At 42.3% G+C, this 19,133-nt stretch overlaps 1 protein-coding gene across 2 annotated transcripts in view; it reads left to right on the forward strand.

The window, feature by feature from the left end:
- The first annotated feature begins 1,744 nt into the window (after nucleotides 1-1,744).
- SOAT1 (sterol O-acyltransferase 1) overlaps nucleotides 1,745-19,133 on the forward strand; it is a 63,264-nt gene continuing 45,875 nt past the window's right edge. Inside the window, exons 1-2 of one of the 2 annotated variants that reach the window (XM_017888829.1) lie at nucleotides 1,745-1,974; nucleotides 11,041-11,166. In XM_017888829.1, the coding sequence (XP_017744318.1) occupies nucleotides 11,049-11,166 (118 nt within the window). In that variant the 5' untranslated portion in view covers nucleotides 1,745-1,974; nucleotides 11,041-11,048. The other variant, XM_017888830.1, reaches the window with a different exon arrangement.

Below are 19,133 nucleotides of genomic sequence, written 5' to 3' on the forward strand. Positions count from 1 at the left end.
AGGTAGCCAACAGAATCCCAACAGAAATGAGTCCCTACATTCCTACTACTGTTCTATAACTAGTGGGAGTGGGGAGGGGAAGCAGCTGGGGTCTACCAGACCCTGTCACCAACCAGTTGGCACACATGGCAATCACAGTTGTAGAAGAGGCCAAATGGAGCAGTTCTGCCAATGACAGCCAGTACTAAACTCAACTGGACACTGAGGGCCAGTTCTGCTTTGAGTGAACAGTGCAGCCTGCTGGGTGGCCAAGGGAACGTGTACAAATCCACTTTGTTTAAAGGACCACAGAAGTAGTCAGTTCTGTTAAACCTCATCTATTTCTTTGGGGATTTTTGTCCTAGGGAGGAGTGGGGAAGAAGCATAATTAGTCAGGCCAGGCTAGCTGGTATTAGTTTGCAGGCTGTGAGTGCGACTCTTCAGTCTCTGCTCCTCTCATCATTGCCTTTTCACCTACCTTTACCCTAAATTCACCTACACCTCTGCCTTCACAAAATCCAAGCGATTAACTATTGTATTTAATCTCTGTCCCAAATCTCTCTGCATCATTCTTCTTTTGATTATGAAGTCACGAGGGCCCTTTATTTATTTTATTTAATTTTTTTAAATTTTTTTATTTTTGAGACGGAGTCTCGCTCTGTCGCCCAGGCTGGAGTGCAGTGGCACGATCTTGGCTCACTGCAACCTCCGCCTCCCGGGTTCAAGCGATTCTCCTGCCTCAGCCTCCCGAGTAGCTGGGACTACAGGCGCCCACCACCATGCCCGGCTAATTTTTTTGTATTTTTAGTAGAGACGGAGTTTCACCGTGTTAGCCAGGATGGTCTCGATCTCCTGACCTCATGATCCGCCCGCCTTGGCCTCCCAAAGTGTTGGGATTACAGGCGTGAGCCACCGTGCCCGGCCCTATTTATTTTGTTTTTAAAACTTTTTTTGAGAAGGAGTTTCGCTCTTATTGCCCAGGCTGGAGTGCAATGGTATAATCTAGGCTCACTGCAACCTCCGATTTCCGGGTTCAAGTAATCCTCTTGCCTCAGCTTCCCGAACAGCTGGGATTACAAGCGCGCGCCACGACGCCCGCTAATTTTTTGCATTTAGAAGAGACGGGGTATCACCATGTTGGTCAGACTGGTCTCGAACTCCTAACCTCAGGTGACCCAGCCACCTCAGCCTCCCAAAGTGTTGGGATTACAGGAGTGAGTCACCGCGCCCGGCCTCAAGGGCCCTTAAATATTACTTAGTTGTCCCATTATTTGGTGTGTTTTATTATTTGGTGCAGGTTTTGTCCCCTTACCTAGTTTGAATGTTGCTGAAGGACGCTGGTTTTCAAAGCCTAAGGAATCTCCTGATAAAGTACGAATCTTGGTGTGTAGATAAGTCAGTGATTCTTGCTTCTGGCTAGTTCTACGTTGTTCCTGGATGGTCAGTTCAAACTGCAATGATCCACAGCTCCAGAAGTGGCTTATTCCAGTCGGCCTAGGAGCCAAACGACCCCGCAGCTCCATGCTACCACGCAGGATGCCGTTTCGGACTTGCAGGGAGTTGTCGCAGTCTGGTTTTGGCTGCACCTTCTACAGCTAGGGTGGAAGTGTCAAGCAAGATGTTGTCGCTGGTGTCATGATGCCCGGGTGAGAAGCTTACCTGGCAGGCTGCCAGGGCCAGGTAAGAGCATTGGCGCCGGGAACCCGCGCGTCCGGGAAGGGGCGGGGAGGTGGGCGGAGCCTGGCAACCTCGGGACCACCAATAGGATGCTCAGCCGGAGCTGGCCCTGCGCGTGACGCAGCGGAGCTCGGAGGCAGGGGGCGTAGGGGCCGGGCTGTTAGGCGCTTTATCTTTCTCTGCCGCCCAGCAGGCGACGTTGCGGGCGCTGGGCGCCAGGAGAGCTTCCCGGAGCCGACCTTCCGGCTGGCAGCTCTGTGACTGCTTCCCGGCTCTGCCCTCTTGGCCGAAGTCCCCGCTGCCGGGCGCGGGCCTCAGGTAACGGTAGTGCTCCCGCGCCGCTCCTTGCTTCCCGCTTGGGTCCACCGGCCTCAGCCCGCAGGGAAGCGGTGGCGGCAGCAGCTCCGACTCGGCCTTGTCCTGGGCTGTGCCGCGGTGAAGGCGAGGCTTGGCGAGTGCAGGGGAGTTGGGGAGGAGAGGGCGGGAAAGTTACCGTCAGGCGCCCGGGTCACGGGAAGCCTTTTAAACCCTGCACGCTGGTTTGGTATTCCCGAAATCTCGTGGCATCTCTCAAGTCGGTAGTAAAGAAAGTTAGGAATTGGAAGACGTTTTATTCTTTAAAAGCGAAACCAAAAATGCACTCAGGAAGTCAGCTTTTTAATGATTTAGAGAAAATGTGTGAAGGGAAGGATGGCATTAGCAAGACATGAAAATCTGAATGGGCACCAGAACCTTTAATCAAGCTTATGTTTTATTTTAAAATATTAGGATGTAGGTAAGTTTCTGTTTTCCCCAAGTGTTAATGGCCATGTAATTTAAATAATATGTGTATTGAACGACTATCTCGAAGTGAGAAGCAACTATATAAACTTTATTCTCTGTATTTATATACAGGTTAAGTTCGTTGGTCACTTTTTTTTGTTTGTTTGAGACGGAGTCTCGCTCTGTCGCCAGGCTGGAGTGCAGGGGCGCAATCTCGGCTTACTGCAACCTCCGCTTCCCGGGTTCAAGCGATTCTCCTGCCTCAGCTTCCCGAGTAGCTGGGATTACAGGCGTGCGCCACCACGCCCAGGTAATTTTTGTAGTTTTAGTAGAGACGGGGTTTCACCATGTTGGACCAGGCTGGTCTCGAACTCCTGACCTCAAGTGATCCGCCCGCTTCGGCCTCCCAAAGTGCTGGAATTACAGGCGTGAGCCACCGCGCCTGGCCTGTTGGTCACTTTTTAATGTTTAAGTGACTGCCACCTATTTAAACCACTTTTTTTCCCAGCGTACTTGGTTTCCTCTTCCTTGAAGTAGAATTCAATTTGAAGCTTTGTGTGTGTGTGTGTGTGTGTGCTTTTTAAAAGTTGGGCGGTGTCGGTGAATGACTTGTTAAGGAAGTCTGTGTGTTGTCTGGGTGTGAGAATGGGTTTTGGAAGGAGCTCTGTGGCATTGAATTGTCGTTTAGAAATGCACGTGTTTTAGTGAATCACGTGCTAAGAACCCATCTGAGGTTTCGCAATCTTTTAGGATAAAGACCTACTGAGTGAGCACACTCTTTCTATCTCTGGTTCATTTGGCCCACTTTCCTTCTGGCTTTCCAGGTTCATGCCACACTGGCTTTATTTTTGTTACTGGAAAGCTACATTTTCTTTCCTATCTCCTGACTTTTGGGAGTTTCCTCCACCTCTAATGCTGTTTTCTCTCCCTCCCTCGAACTCTAATACCTGCCTCATATATCAGCCCACATGTCGCTTCCTCTGGAAATCACCCCATCCCCATTAAGCCCTCCATGAACTCTTTATTCTCCTTAGCAGAAGTTGAACATTAATTGTAATGAATTAGTTGCTTTGTTCCTCTGCTAGTACATTTCATGAAGGCTGGTTTAGCTATCTGTTATTCTCAGGGTCTGGTCCAGCACTTGGCCCAATGAAAGAATGAGTAAGTTGGTAGACAGAGGAAGGAACTTTTGAATGAGAAATACAGTGATCCCCACTTAGCCGCTTTCTGTAGTGTCAGCTACCTAAGGTGGGAAACAAGAGTACAATAAGACATTTCGAGAGAGACCAAGTGAATTTTAATACAATATATTGTTAATCTCTTACTATGCCTAACTTATTGAAACTTTGCCTCCCAGGTTCAAATGATTCTCATGCCCCAGCCTCCCAAGTAGCTGGGATTACAGGCGTGTCCCACTATGCTCGACTAATTTTTTTTTTTTTTTTTTTGAGATGGAGTTTGGCTCTTGTTGCCCAGGCTGGAGTGCGATGGCGTGATCTCGGCTCACCGCAACCTTCGCTTCCTGGGTTCAGGCGATTCTCCTGCCTCAGCCTCCTGAGTAGCTATGATTACAAGCGCCTGCCATCACACGTGGCTAAGTTTTTTTTCTTTTTTCTTTTTTTTTTGGTAAAGACTGGTCATATCTTACTGATCAGGCTGGTCTCGAACTTCCGACCTCAGGTGATCCCCAGCTCAGCCTCCCAAAGTTCTGGGATTACAGGCATGAGCCACCGCCCCCGGCTCCCCTGGCTAATTTTTGTATTTTTAGTAGAGACTGGGAGGGTTTCACTATGTTGGGCAGACTGGTCTCAAACTCTTGACCTCAGGTGATCCATCTGCCTCGGCCTCCCAAAGTGCTGGGAATACAGGCATGAGCCACTGTGCCCGGCCTGTAGATGAAACTTTATAATAGGTATGTGTAGGAAAAAACAACGTGTATTGGGTTCACTCTTATCCACCGTTCTAGGCATCCACTGGGAGTCTTGGACCGTAACCCCCATGGATATGGCAGAACTACTGTATTAACCAGGGAAGAGTCCCTTTTTCCTACGGGAAAAAAAATGGAGAAAGTTTTTAACAAAGACTAGCCAAGTTCATTTTTTTAAGAGGATGGCTTTGTTTTGCTTTTTTTTTTTTTTTTTTTTGCCACATTGGTTAAGAGATTATACTAACCATACAGATGTAAATGAGAATTTGTTCCTGTTCTTTAGTTCTGCTAATTACTTAATGACCCAGTTTTGTGACATGTAAAAGTTGTAATGCTGTGTTAGGGCAAACCTTTGGGTGCCAGAGGGAAAGTTTTTTTGCTCTGGGTTGTAAATTCTATCCACAGTTGTGTCCCTTTTCCCCCACTGAATCTAAGGGTGATGTGGCAAAGTTCTTCACCTGGAGTGGGCACTCAGTATTTGTGATTCAGATTTATGGGCTCTTTTGAAAGCTTTATTAATGGGAACACTGAGCAGGCTAAAGTTGACATGTCTTTCCAAGTTCATTTGTTTCTCAAAGCAATTCTTTTTGTTTTGCTTTCTTAAGATAAGTTAGATGCTTATCACACTGTATGATAATGTAATTGCATGCACAGATTAGATTCTTAAGAAATTCTTGTTCATTGTATTGTTGTATAAATAGCTGTCTACTTAGCTTTATGTTACCTGTGACTTTGAATAAGTTTGTTAGCATTTCTGAATCTCCTGCATCTTTAAAAATGGACATGTTAAATGAGATATGTGCTACACCTCCTGCACTCAGCACTTTGTTACCTGCTTCCTAAACATTAGCGATTCCTTCACTGCTAGACCTCTTAAGAGACTAGTCTTATGATCGCTGTTTTCACTTCCTCAATTTACTTGCAGCATACTCCACTATATTTCTTTGTCCTTCCTCCTAAAACTGTGCATGTAATCAAATCGTAGCTATTCATGTCCCCCAATTGTGAAATATCCCATGTCCTGTCCTCCTCTTCTTTCCTTTCCTTTTCTTTTCTTTTTTTTGAGATGGAGTCTAGCTCTGTCACCCAGGCTGGAGTGCAGTGGCATGATCTCGGCTGACTGCAACCTCTGCCTCCTGGGTTCAAGCAATTCTCTGCCTTGGCCTCCCGAGTGGCTGGGATTACAGGCACCCGCCACCACCCCTGGCTAATTTTTCGGATTTTTAGTAGAGACAGAGTTTCATCATCTTGGCCAGGCTGGTCTAGAACTCCCGACCTCGTTATCCACCCACGTTGGCCTCCCAAAGTGCTAGAATTACAGGCGTGAGCCAGTGCGCTTGTTTAAGAAACAATGGAAGGCCAAAGTAATGAGTAGAGAAAATGAGAGAGCCAAGATCACGCCACTGCACTCCAGCCTGGGCAACATAGGGTGACTCCGTCTCAAAAAAAAAAAAAAGCCGGGTGCGATGGCTCACACCTGTAATCCCAGCACTTTGAGAGGCCGAGGCGGGTGGATCACCTGAGGTTGGGAGTTCGAGACCAACCTGACCAACATGGAGAAACCCTGTCTCTACTAAAAATACAAAATTAGCTGGGTGTGATGGCCTATAACCCCAGCTGCTCTGGAGACTGAGGCAGGAGAATCGCTTGAACCCAGGAGACGGAGGTTGCAGTGAGCTGAGATCGTGCCATTGCACTCCAGTCTGGCCAACAAGAGCAAAACTCCATCTCAAAAAAAAAAAAAAAAATTGATGGTATTTAAGGAGTTGGTGGTGAGTGGCAGGTAATGCAGGAGTTACTAGATCATGGTAAGGACTTACGATGTTTGAAGGGGTTTGAGTTGTGAAGTGACTTGATCTAACTTATCTTGAGTGCAATGGCACGATCGAGGTTCACTGCAACCTCTGCCTCTGAGTTAAAGCTATTCTTCTGCCTCAGCCTCCCAGACTACAGGTGCCTGCCACCACGCCTGGCTAATTTTTTGTGTTTTTAGTAGAGACGAGCTTTCACCATGCTAGGCTAGCCAGGATGGACTCCATCTCCTGACCTTGTGATCTGCCCACCTCGGCCTCCCAAAGTGCTGGGATTACAGGTGTGAGCCACCATGCCCAGCCCTGTTTTAGCTTTTGATATAAGGTTTCCTCTAAGGTAGCTTGATGGTTCCTCATCTTATTACTAAGGACCCTCTTTTTGTATTTCTTTTTTTGGAGACAGGGTCTCACTCTGTTGTCCGGGCTGGAGTGCGGTGGTACGACCTGTGCTCACTGCAACCTTCGCCTCCTGGGTTCAAGCGATTTTCCTGCCTCAGCCTCCTGAGTAGATGGGATTACAGGTGCTTGCCGCCACGGCCGGCTAAATTTTTTTTTTTTTTTTTTTGTATTTTTAGCCTAGTGTACCTTAAATATGCTCCAAATACTTAATATTAGCCTACAGTTGGGCAAAATCATTGAACACAGACTATTTTACAATAAAGCGTTCACTATTGCATGTAATTTATTGAATACTATACTGACGGTGAAAAGTAGAATAGTTGTATGAGTACTCTAAATATGATTTCCACAGAATGCATGTTGCTTTTGCACCATCATAAAGTTGAAAAACTTTTTAAGTTGAACCATCATAAGTTGGGGACTGTCTTGTGCTTAGAATAATTGGTTACATATTAACTGATACATTCGCTTTCTCTCTTAATGCCTGCCTGTTGTACTCCAGGTAGTCCACGCTAGATTTGGGGGAGTCTTACAGAAAATACTATGTAATCCCTGTCTTTGAGAACTTAAGCCTAATGTAAGAGACAGAGAGTGTTGCTCTCTGATTATAGGACAATGTAACATGTGACAGGATGCACAGAGTGTAGTGGGACCACAGAGAGGGTAAGATGAGAGGCGGTGGTAAAGGAAACTTCAGAGGGTGTGAGTTGGAGGCAGTCCGGCGATTAGGAGGGCAGGTTGTAGAATCTGATAGTCTTTGTTTTGAATTCTACTTCTGCTGTTGGAGAATTATATGATTCGGGACAAGTTAAATCACTTCCCTAAACTCATGTGTAAAATGAGGATATAATACTTATCTAAGGTTGTAAAGATTAAATATAATGTAAAAAGTTTAGCAGCACAGTGCCTGACAGTGCATAACAGGCGCTCATTAAATCAGAACTGTTGGTATTAATTCTATTACCGCTGCAGCCGTGATTCTTTGAAGGCTCGAGTAGGAGTTAGCTAGATAAAAGGGCAGAGGCGAAATAGCTTTCTATAGACAGGGAAGAGTATATGGGACCCCCTGGTGGCCAAAGAATATTTGGGGAATAACAATAGTATCTGTCTTGATTCTATTGAGATGAAAATAATACATGTAGAACACATAAGCACTAAAAAAATCAGCTGTTAGTATTCTACTTTGAGAAATACTGCATTGTGCTATACTGTTTCATAGGGTTTGGGTAACAAACTTTAATCTGGCATTTATTTTTTAATCATTTTGCTGTCTTTTTTTTTGTTGTTTTTTTGAGACGGAGTCTTGCTCTGTCGCCCAAGCTAGAGTACAGTAGCGTGATCTCAGCTCACTGCAAGCTCTGCCTCCCTGGTTCATGCCATTCTTCTGCCTCAGCCTCCCAAGTAGCTGGGACTACAGGCGCCCGCCACCACGTCCAGCTAATTTTTTTTTTTTTTTTTTTTTTTGTATTTTTAGTAGAGACGGGGTTTCACCGTGTTAGCCAGGATGGTCTCGATCTCCTGACTTCATTATCTGCCCACCTCAGCCTTCCAAAGTGCTGGGATTACCGGCCTGAGCCGCCACACCTGGCCTCATTTTGCTGTCTTTTATGCTTTAAACTTTTGCTATATGCTCTTTAAAAGAGTATCTACTTTAAATTCCCCATCATCTGGCCAGAAAAAAAATTTCCATTATTCCTTGTAAAATTCCTCTCTTACTGAAACATCTTGGTTCCTTTTGCATCTTTCTTTTTCTTCTCTGATTTCTTCCACTTTGAGGCCATCCCTCAAAGTTTAGTTTTCAGTTCTCACTTCTCTCATCATTTCTGATGAAGAGATGGATGCTCTTGTGGCTTCCTCTGTCGCTTTTACACAGAATTGGACCCTTGTAAGTTGGGCATCGTCTTGTGATTAGTTAGCCCTGACTTTTCCCTTCATTTCCTCTTAATTAGATCTTATGATATCATTTCTACTTGATACATTCATCTGCTATTCCACAATTGTTTCATTTGTTTGATTTCAGAAATAATTAGAAGAAAGCTGATCTAGATTTGTCAGATTTTACTTTGCCAAGTTTTGATAGTTGAAAACAACCAAACTAACCATGTACTATATTTCTTTTTTTTTTTTTTTTTTTTGAGATAGAGTCTCACTCTGTCGCCCAGGCTGGAGTGCAGTGGCGCGATCTCAGCTCACTGCAAGCTCCGCCTCCTGGGTTCACGCCATTCTCCTGTCTCAGCCTCCCGAGCAGCTGGGATTACAGGCGCCCACCACACGCCCGGCTAATTTTTTGTATTTTTAGTAGAGACGGGGTTTCACCGTGTTAGCCAAGATGGTCTTGATCTCCTGACCTTGTGATCCGCCTGTCTCGGCCTCCCAAAGTGCTGGGATTACAGGCGTGAGCCCCTGCACCCAGCCATGTACTATATTTCATCCTTTTATACAGAAAAGGATATTTTAATATAAAAATTAGGAAAGACTGTAGTCTCAGAAATGATATGTAGCTTTAGAATAATGTAATGAGTATTTCACAGTTGTTTTCTTCTTGCTTTAGACTCTTGAAAACTTTATCACTTAATGAAACACTGCTTTACTTTTTATTTAAAATTGTTTTTTTGGCCAGGTACGGTGGCTCATGCCTGTAATCCCAGCGCTTTGGGAGGCCAAGGCAGGCGGATCATTTGAGGTCAGAAGTTCAAGACCAGCCTGACCAACATGGTGAAACCCTGTCTCTACTAAAATACTAAAATTAGCCACGTGTGGTGGCAGGCGCCTGTAATCACAGCTACTCAGGAGGCTGAGGCAGGAAAATCGCCTGAACCAGGAGGCGGAGGTTGCAGTGAGCCGAGATCGCGCCATTGCACTCCAGCCTGGGCAAAGCGATACTCCTTCTCAACAAATAAATACATAAATAATTGTTTTTCGAGATGTGGTCTTGCTCTGTTGCCCACGCCAGACTCAAAACTCCTGGGTTCAAGTGATCCTCCCTCCTCAGCCTCCCAAGTAGCTGGGACTATAGCTGCTTGCCACCATGCTAGTGAAACACATGGCTTTAGAGTAAACCTTGTACTGTCTTGATATTGATCTTTGTGACTTTGATCATGTTTTTTAGTGCTTACAGTGTCTCACTACTGCCTTCCTGAAAAATTTCTAATTTCTTAGGCCTTTATAGTTTGACTCCTGTCCTCCTTTCTAGTCTTTTCCCTCATCACATTTCTCTGTTACCAACTTTTTTCCCCCAGTAGTTAGTGGTCTTTGTAGTTTGGATCCAACTAATGCCAGTTCAAGTCTGGCTCTGTTGTTAGCTGTGTGGTCTTGGGCAAGTTACTGTAAGGAGAAGAAAAGGAGACTCTAGTACCTGGAGCTCTGGTGTGCATTTCTATGAATTCAACTTGTTCAACTGCAGGTGTATTCCTGGTACATGGGTGGAGGACACTGCTAGTAACTACTTTAAATGATTGTTTTCTCATGTGAAAACTGAGGGTAATATTTTTTTTTTTTCCAGAATTGTTATGAAGATCAAATGAGAAAACTTAAAGCACCTGGCAGGGTCCTTGCACTTTGTAGATACTTAAAAATTTGTTTTTGTTGTAGTTCAGTTCAGTCATGGTTCCCTGAACAGGGCTTATAAGGTCCTTGTTTTAATCCTTTCTTGCACATGGAATGCACAGTTCTCATTCTTCAAGACTGTGTCTAAAATACCTTCTTTTCTGTGAAACTTTTACGTCTTCTGCTGATTTCTGCTGTTTCTGAACTTCAGGTATTGTTTTTACCATTGACTTTGTTATTAAATCATACTCCACCTTGTGGCATCTTTGTAAGTTACCTGTTACTATTTAATCCTTTTTTTTTTTTTACATAATGCTTTCTTCAACTAAATTGTTCTTTAAGAGTGGGGTCTATGTTTAAAAAGGGGCTTTGAAACCAGTCAAATTACTTTATAGGACCTGATTTCTTCAAATTTGTTATCTTGAGTATCTTGTACCCAGAAAATGCTTTGAAGTGATTAATGCAAAAGGAAGAGAATATATCATCAAATTTCACCTATCCTAAATATAGTGGTATTGTGAAATTCACGTAAGCCAGATGCTTAGTTCAAAGCTGATATGGTTTGCCTCTGTGTCCCCACACAAATCTCATCTCTAACTGTAATCGCCACGTGTCAAGGGAGGGACCTGGTGGGAGGTGGTTGGATCATGGGGGCATTTTCCCCCATGCTGTTCTCGTGATAATGAGGGAGTTCTCCTGAGAGCTGATGGTTTTAAATGTGGCACTTCCTTGCTCTGTCTGTCCTGCTGCCACGTAAGACATGCCTTGCCTCCCTTTGGGCTTCTGCCATGATTGTAAGTTTCCTGAGGCCTTTCCAGCCATGCGGAACTGTGAGACAGTTAAACCTCTTTCCTTTATAAATTACCCAGTCTCAGGTAGTGTCTTTATAGCAGTGTGAAAACGGACTAATACAAAAGCTTTTTACGCCTTCTTTCCTAGACAACACAATGGTGGGTGAAGAGAAGATGTCTCTAAGAAACCGGCTGTCAAAGTCCAGGGAGAATCCTGAGGAAGATGAAGACCACAGAAAACCTGCAAAGGAGTCCCTAGAGGCACCTAGTAATGGTGAGGCTTAATGTTTTTTCTTTTTTTTTTTTTTTTTTTTTTTAGGAAAATTACGTGAAATTAGAGAACAAATAACCAGTGTTATAGATTAAGTATTGCCATCTCTTTAATTCTTTATTGTAAATAGGTATTGATAGAGTTTTATATGTTTAGTAACAAAGCAATTAGAAAATACGTCCTTTCTTGTTAATGAATCCAGTGGACATCTATTGGTATCTGCTGTGTTTTAGAGACCATTCATTCAGTCACCTAACCTACCAATAATTGCTGAGGTCCCCCGCTGGATGCTGGCGCTATAGCAGTGATCAGTATGGATTTGTTTGCCATTATGGAGCTCCAAGTTAAGTGAATGAGAAAACCTCCAAAATTATACACATAATTAGATTTATCACAGTGTAATATTCTTATAATTAACTACTCATAATAGATATAATGAGGAAAATGTGAGTAATTAGCAGGGTGCCTAATCCAGTTCAATACTGAGCTATAAATCTTGGGAGGGGAGTAGTAGTTAGGGAGTTTTATTAGTTCTTGTGTCCACATTTGCTTAATGCCTGACTACGAAGAGGAATACGATAGTCCTTTGTTGTTAAGGTCAAGGTTTATAACTATGAATGATAGACTTGTAAACACAACTCTAATTGATGTCATCTATTGCATCAGGGTATTTTATTTTTGCAGTGACATTTGTAAAGGTTTGATTGCAACAAGGATTTGAAATTTGAGGATTGTTTAGTTAACAAATAGGTGCAGAACTTTCTGAGACAGGTTGTCTTTGGCATTTCATCTCTTTTCATAAAGAAACAGTTTTGTTTTTTTCTACCTAAATTTAACTAACTTAAATATCAACAGCTGGATCCCACCAGGAATGTAAATATTGCTGCTTGAGTTGGCATAATGAGGTTTATTGATAGGCTTTTAGCTATATATGACATATTTATATTGCATATGGGCTAGTTTTAGTGTGATATAAAATGTGAGATTTATGCAAAGGAGGATGAGTTAATACTGGGGAGAATTCTCCTTCCATGATTTAGGGACTTAGTGATAACCCAGCTTGTTTCCCTTGCCTGCATTTTCACACATTGGAAACTTCATACTTGTTTGTTCCTTCCAGTTCTCGGGACAGAAAAGTTATTTTAATTGAAACTTTCTGTCACTGTATGTGATCATTCTCTTTACGTCCCAAGTTTTTAAAAAGATTCTAAATTCTTCTAATTTCTATTATTTTCAGTGTTCTTTATTGTCCTAGTTCATTAAGTTTTAGTCAATCCAGGTTTTAGTGCAGGTGTTAAAAATTGAATTGGTTAGCTTAAATCGAGAAGTATAACAGCCTCTTTGGTTTAATGTAAGTAATGCTAATTTGAAAATATTTCTTCACATATTGTAACATTTGTTAACCTTGGGGAATAAGTGCTTTGGGAGTAATCCCAAAGTTCTGGGATTATGGGTGTGAGCCACCGTGCCCCGGCTGGTCTAGGTGCCCTTTCTTTCTCTCCTTTTTCTTTTCTTCTTTTTTTTCAGACAGTTTTGCTCTTGTTGTCCAGAGTAGAGTACAATGGCGCAATATTGGCTCACTGCAACCTCTGCCTCCTGGGTTCAAGCCATTCTCCTGCTTCAGCCTCCCAAGTAGCTGGGATTACAAGCATGCGCCACCACGCACAGATAATTTTGTATTTTTAGTAGAGATGGGGTTTCACTATGTTGGTCAGGCTGGTCTCGAACTTTTGACCTTAGGTAATTCACCAACCTTAGCCTCCCAAAGTGCTGGAATTACAGGTGTGAGCCACCATGCCCAGCACTTTTTCTCCTTTTTCTTCCCCTCTTCCTCCTTCTTTGTTTCTTCCCTTTTCCCCATCCCCTTCTCTTCCTTTTCCTTCCATTCCTCCTAATTTTTTTTTTTTTTTTTTTGAGACAGTTTCACTTTGTCGCCTAGGCTGGAGTGGTGCAATCTTGGCTTACTGTGACCTTCACCTCCCAGGCCCAATTGATCCTCCTGCCTCAGCCTCCCGAGTAGCTGGGATAAAGTCATGTGCCACCACGCCCAGCTAATTTTTGTATTTTAATAGAGTCCGGGCTTCAATATGTTGACCAGGCTGGTCTCAAACTCTGGCAAGTGATCTGACCTCTCAAAGCGCTGGTATTACAGGCATGAGCCACCATGCCAGGTCTCTATTTCTTTTAATTTTTTAGTAATATATTTGCGTACCAATAAAGTCACCATTTTAAAGTTTACAATTCAGTGGTTGCTGATATATTTACAAGGTTGTAGAACCATCACTGCTGCTTAATTCCAAAACATTTTTATCACCCCAGAAAGAAGTCCCATTCCTCTCTTAGCCTCTAGCAACCACTAATATACTTCCTGTCACTTTGGATTTGCTTGATCTGGGCATTTCTTATAAGGGGATTCGTAGAACATGTGGCCTTTGTGTCTGGCTGCTTGAACTTAGCATAATGTTTTCCATGTTTGTTTGGTTTTTTTATTTGAGGCGGGATCTTGCTCTGCTGTCCAGGCTGGAGTGCAGTGGCTGTTCACAGGCATGATTATAGCACATTGCAGCCTCGATCTCCTGGCCTCAAGTGATCTTCCTTCCTCAGCCTCCTGAGCAGTGTGTTTTAAGATGTATCAGTACTTCATTTTTTTTTTTGTGGCTGAATAATATTTCATTGTATAGGTATGATACAGTTTGCTTATCTGTCAGTTGATATTTATTTTGGGAGTTATGAATTTATAATGATTGGCTCTTATGAATAATGCTATGAACATTTGTGTAGAAGCTTATGGAATATATGTTTTCAGTTCTCTTGGGTATATATGTAAGAGTTGAGTTGCTGAGTCATGGTAAATGTATGTTTAACTTTTTGAGGAACTGCTATAGTTTGCCAAACCAGCTACTCCTTGTGTTCCCACCCGCAATATATGAGGGTTCCAATTTCTCCACATCCTCACCAAGACTTGTTATTATCTGTCTTTTGATGATAGCCTTCCAGCCAGCAGATTAATAATCTGGTGTCAGTTAAGCACCTTTGATCTAAATGTAAGACAGTGTACCAGGTTTGTTAATAGGGGGCTTGAAGTTGGTGTGCATAAGATACCCAAATAGAAAACAATCTTTTGTTATAAATAGAAGCTAAGTGAGTTATAGTAACCAAGTAGAGACCGATGGGGTGGGGGGAGCCCTTGCTTTAGAATGGAGGAAAGTCTCACTGAAGTAGATTTAGAGTTTGGCCTTTGAGATAAGAAGACTGGGAGAGGGCTTTCAATCCACAGAGGTATGCGTTTGTAAAGACTTTAAGACAGTACAGTGTTGTGTGTGTGGTGTTTGTTTGCTTTTAGAGAGGATGAGGGGTCGGTAGTACAGATGGATTTGTGGTTGGTTTTCATGGATAGGAATATAGAGCAAATTGGAAAGGCCAGAAGTAAGTAAGAAGATAAGGCTCCAACAGCCTCTCGGTACCCAGCCAACTGCCCTGACAGCCGGTGGATAGTGGCCCTTGCTGGGGTCCCTCCAGTGGGCCCAGGAGGACAAAAGTGGCTTTAAATTTGACACATGCACATTGAAGCAAGTCGAAGGACTTTATGTGAAGCATAGAAGCAGATAGTGCCAAATAGCAAGCTGTAATTGGTATACATTTGATGAGTGGGGCAGTATTTCCTTCTTTTACTGCTGTTGAGGTGGTGGAAATTAGCTAAATTCATTGTAAAATGGCACACACTGAAGGTATTTGTTAATGAGGGTTCCAGAAGCATTAGAAGTAGCACCACCATATGCTGACTTAGACCAAGTATTTCAAGGAGTCACAAATGCTAGTGTGACAAGGCAGAGAGGATTGTTGTAGTAGGAAATAATAAAGACATTTCCTTTTCAAAACCAGCACATCTCAACCTTTTTCAGTCAACTCCCTTTAAACCTCTGGCACTAAAAACAGTGCCTTGCATACTTAATGTTAAATGAAAGACGTCTAGGTTTTCTGGATTTAGAAAGACCACCTTTAATACCTCAAAATGAAGACATCTGTGCTGTTGGCAGTTGTGAGTGAAAACACCGTTTGCCAAAACAGACGGCTGGTCAGAAATGATTGTATACCTGAAAAGAAATGGTCAGTGTTCGATTACTGTAGCATTCTGGATGCTTAATAGGGGCTCTGGTTTTGTTGTAAAGGTGATGTCAGTTCTCAGAAATACCATGTCGACATGTTCTATGTGGTGGCTTGCACCTGTAGTCTGAGCTGCTTGGGAGGACCATTTGAGCCTAGGAGTTGGAGTCCAGCCTAGGCAACATAGTGAGACCCCATCTCTTAAAAAAAAATGATCTTAACTACTGGAAGATTTGCAGACTTAAAAAAAAAAAAAAGGACTCGAAGTCTTACTGTATATGTTGTCATTGCCTGATGACCTACCTATGTTAATGATTTTGGACAAATCTTACAGCTTGCCAGTGCTTAGGTTGCCTTTTATGCAAAGTCAAGGATAGCCAATATGAAAGCACTTTCTGCGTGTATGGCACTGTGTTCATTAAGGTATTATCTTATTGGCAGTGCTGCCGACTCTTCTGTCCCAGTTCCTAAGGTAGCTTTTATAATCTCCTGTTGTATATCAACTGAGAATTATAATCTACATGAAATCCTCTAATATTCCTACCAGTAATTATCTCTTGATTTAAAACAAGATAATATGATGTTGTAACAGTTCAGTGGTAATAAGGCAAATTATCTTCTTGCATATATAGTTAGCCTACACAGTTGATACAGACGTGGTGATAAAAGAAAAATAAGCCAAAGTTACTCTAGTTGAGTAATATAGTTCCCAGATAGCTGGGCATGGTGGCTCGTGCCTGTAATCCCAGCACTTTGGGAGGCCGAGGTGGGTGGATCACTTGAGGTCAGGAGTTCGAGACTAGCCTGACCAACATGATAAAACCCTGTCTCTACTAAAAATTCAAAAATCAGCTGGGCGTGGTGGTGGGTGCCTGTAATCCAAGCTACTCAGGAGGCTGAGGCAGTAGAATCGCTTGAACCTGGGAGACGGAGGTTGCAGTGAGCCGAGACCGCGCCACTGCACTCCAGCCTGAGCGACAGAGTAAGACTCTGTCTTAAAAAAAAAAAAAAAAAAAGTTTGGTTTTATTAAACAAATTGCTAAAATGTGAATATAAATTTTTTTATATTTTAAAGTAATACTCATTGAAAAAATTCAAACACCATAGAAAGTTATTAAGTACTTCCTCCCTCAAGTAACATTTTTTTTTTTTTTTACATGTGGGATCATATTTAAGATCTCATCTGCAATTTGTTTCTTCTATACTTTGTAAGTCTCAGATATCTTTTCATTTAGTATATGTGATTCTTTTAAGTACCTGTGTAGTATTTCTGCTGTGCAGATGCTTGGCGGTTTATTTAACTTGTCCCTTATTGATGGAAACTTAGGTTCAGAGTTGCAGTATTACAGACAGTGCTACAGAGAGCATTATTGAAACAGCATCATTGCTTACTTGTACTGGTGTACCTGTAGGATACATTCTTTTTTTTTTGAGACGGAGTCTCGTTCTGTCGCCCAAGCTGGAGTGCAGTGGCGCGATCTCGGCTCACTGCAACCTCCGCCTCCCTGGTTCAAGCGATTCTCCTGTCTCAGCTTCCTGAGTAGCTAGGATTACAGGGGCACGCCACCATGCCTGGCTAATTTTTGTATTTTTAGTAGAGACAGGGTTTCACCATGTTGGTCAGGCTGGTCTCAAACTCCTGACCTACTGCGCCGCCTGCCTCAGTCTCCCAAAGTGCTAGGATTACAGGCGTGATCCACTGTACCCAGCCAGGATACACTCTTAAAAGTGAAATTGCTAGATCAAAGGGCTTTTGCATTTAAAATTTAGATATTATCAAATTTCCTTTAAAAAATGTTATGCCACTTTGTATTCCTATCTATACTGTTTCACCACACTCTTTACAATAATCTTACCAGTCTTTTAAAATTCCTGATTTGATGGGTGAAAGACAGTATACGTATAGCATAAATTTGTTCTCATGAATTTTAAGTGAGGTGTGGAAATTTTTTCATATTTATTGACCATGTTTTTTTTTCTTTAAAAGTCCTGTTCATATCCTTTGCTTGCTTTTATTCCTTATCTGGTGGTTATTATTTTAAGAGCTTTTCTATATTAAAGAAATTAATCCTTTGATTGTGTACTTTGAATATTTTCTAACTAGTGATTTGTCTTTTGACTATGCTTTGCCATGTTTTGTTTTTATATATCAGATATTCTTTTAATTGGTATAGTGTTTTTTTGTTTTGTTTTGTTTTTGTTTTTTGAGATGGAGTCTCGCTCTGTTGCCCAGGCTGGAGTGGAGTGCAATGGCATGATCTTGGCTCACTGCAGCCTCTGCCTCCCCGGGTTCAAGCAGTTCTCCTGCCTTAGCCCCCTGAGTAACTGGGATTACAGGCATGTGCCACCATGCCCCACTAATTTTTGTATTTTTGGTAGAGACAGGGTTTCACCACATAGCCAGGCTGGTCTCGAACTGCTGACCTCAAGTGATCCACCCACCTCAGCATCCCAAAGTGCTGGGATTACAGGCATGAGCCACCACGCCTGGCTGCTTATAGGTTTTTTTGATCATGCTTAGAAATCATTCAAGATTATGAAAAAAAGAAAACATGACTTTTGTTTACTTTTGTGGTGTTTTATATTGACATATTTGATCCACGTGAAATTTATTTTTGAGTGATGCATTCATCATTGGGGAATCTTAAATTTTTAGTTTTCCAAAATGGCTAGCTAGTTGTTTGAACATTAAGTCTCTGTTTCTGTATGAACATATACTAATCCACATTTCTAGCTCAGATTCCATTTTTCTGAAGTAGTGCAGACATGTGAGTAGTTGAGAACTTTGTAAAGTTTTCGTGGTCAGTGGAGCAATAGACGATTACAGTTGGATTTTACTATCTTCCCTTTTATTATTAAGATTGAAAAGTGATTGACTCAAGAAATACTCCCAAGCCTAACCATACTATGGACATAAAGGTGATTTTTCAAATGACTTTTGTATTGCTTTGTGGAGAAGAAAGTGAAGCTGGAATGTAGGTGTTCTAAGACATGGTCAGTAAGAGTTTTTTAGAAAGCAATCAGGATTTTAAAATGAGTTTGAATTTCTAGGCAATAAACTAGTCAGTGCCTACACGTTAGCTAGTTCTGTTCTTGCCACAAGTAGATGAAGATAACATTTGTTAAAAGAACTGAAACTTGAAAATTGGTTATTAGTCACTGATTAGTATTTCTTAGTCATCTTTAGGAGTATAATCACATAGGTTGGCTGGCTTTTTTTTTTTTTTTTTTTAATGCTAGGGGTCAGAAGACATGGATTTCTTCAGGCTCAGTTACTTATTGGCCATGTGACAGTGTGCAAGATGTTTAATTTCTTTGAATCTCAGTTTCTTTATCTTAAAAGTAGAAATGAGGCCAGATTGGTGGCTCACGCTTGTAATCCAAGCACTTTGGGAGGCTGAGGTGGAAGGATTGCTTGAGGCCAGGAGTTTAAGACCAGTCTGGGCAACATAGCAAGACCCCATCTTTACAAAAATAAAATAAAGTAGGTGGGCATGGTAACATGAGCCTGTAGCCCAAGCTACTCAGGAGGCTGAGGTGGGAGGATTGCTTGAGCCCAGGAGTTAGAGGTCACAGTGAGCTGGGATTGCACCACTGCACTCCAGCCTGGGTGACAGAGCAAGACTATATGTTAAAATTTGTAGCAGATTTAACAAGGATGGGGATTTAGAAATTTGGAGGCCGTAATGTCTTCAGGGAAAGAAGAGTTGCAGAAATGGGTGGAAAATATTGGCTAGCAAGAAAGCAAAGATAAGAAGTATAAACTTCTTTCTCAGAACATTTTATATTAGAAGGAAAAGTACAGCATGTCATGAGGGTTAAGTGATCTTCAAAAGGACTGTTTTTTTTTTTTTTTTTAAAATCAT

This window comes from Rhinopithecus bieti, unplaced genomic scaffold (assembly GCF_001698545.2).
Source record: "Rhinopithecus bieti isolate Rb0 unplaced genomic scaffold, ASM169854v2 scaffold_15676, whole genome shotgun sequence".
NCBI classification, from domain to species: domain Eukaryota; kingdom Metazoa; phylum Chordata; class Mammalia; order Primates; family Cercopithecidae; genus Rhinopithecus; species Rhinopithecus bieti.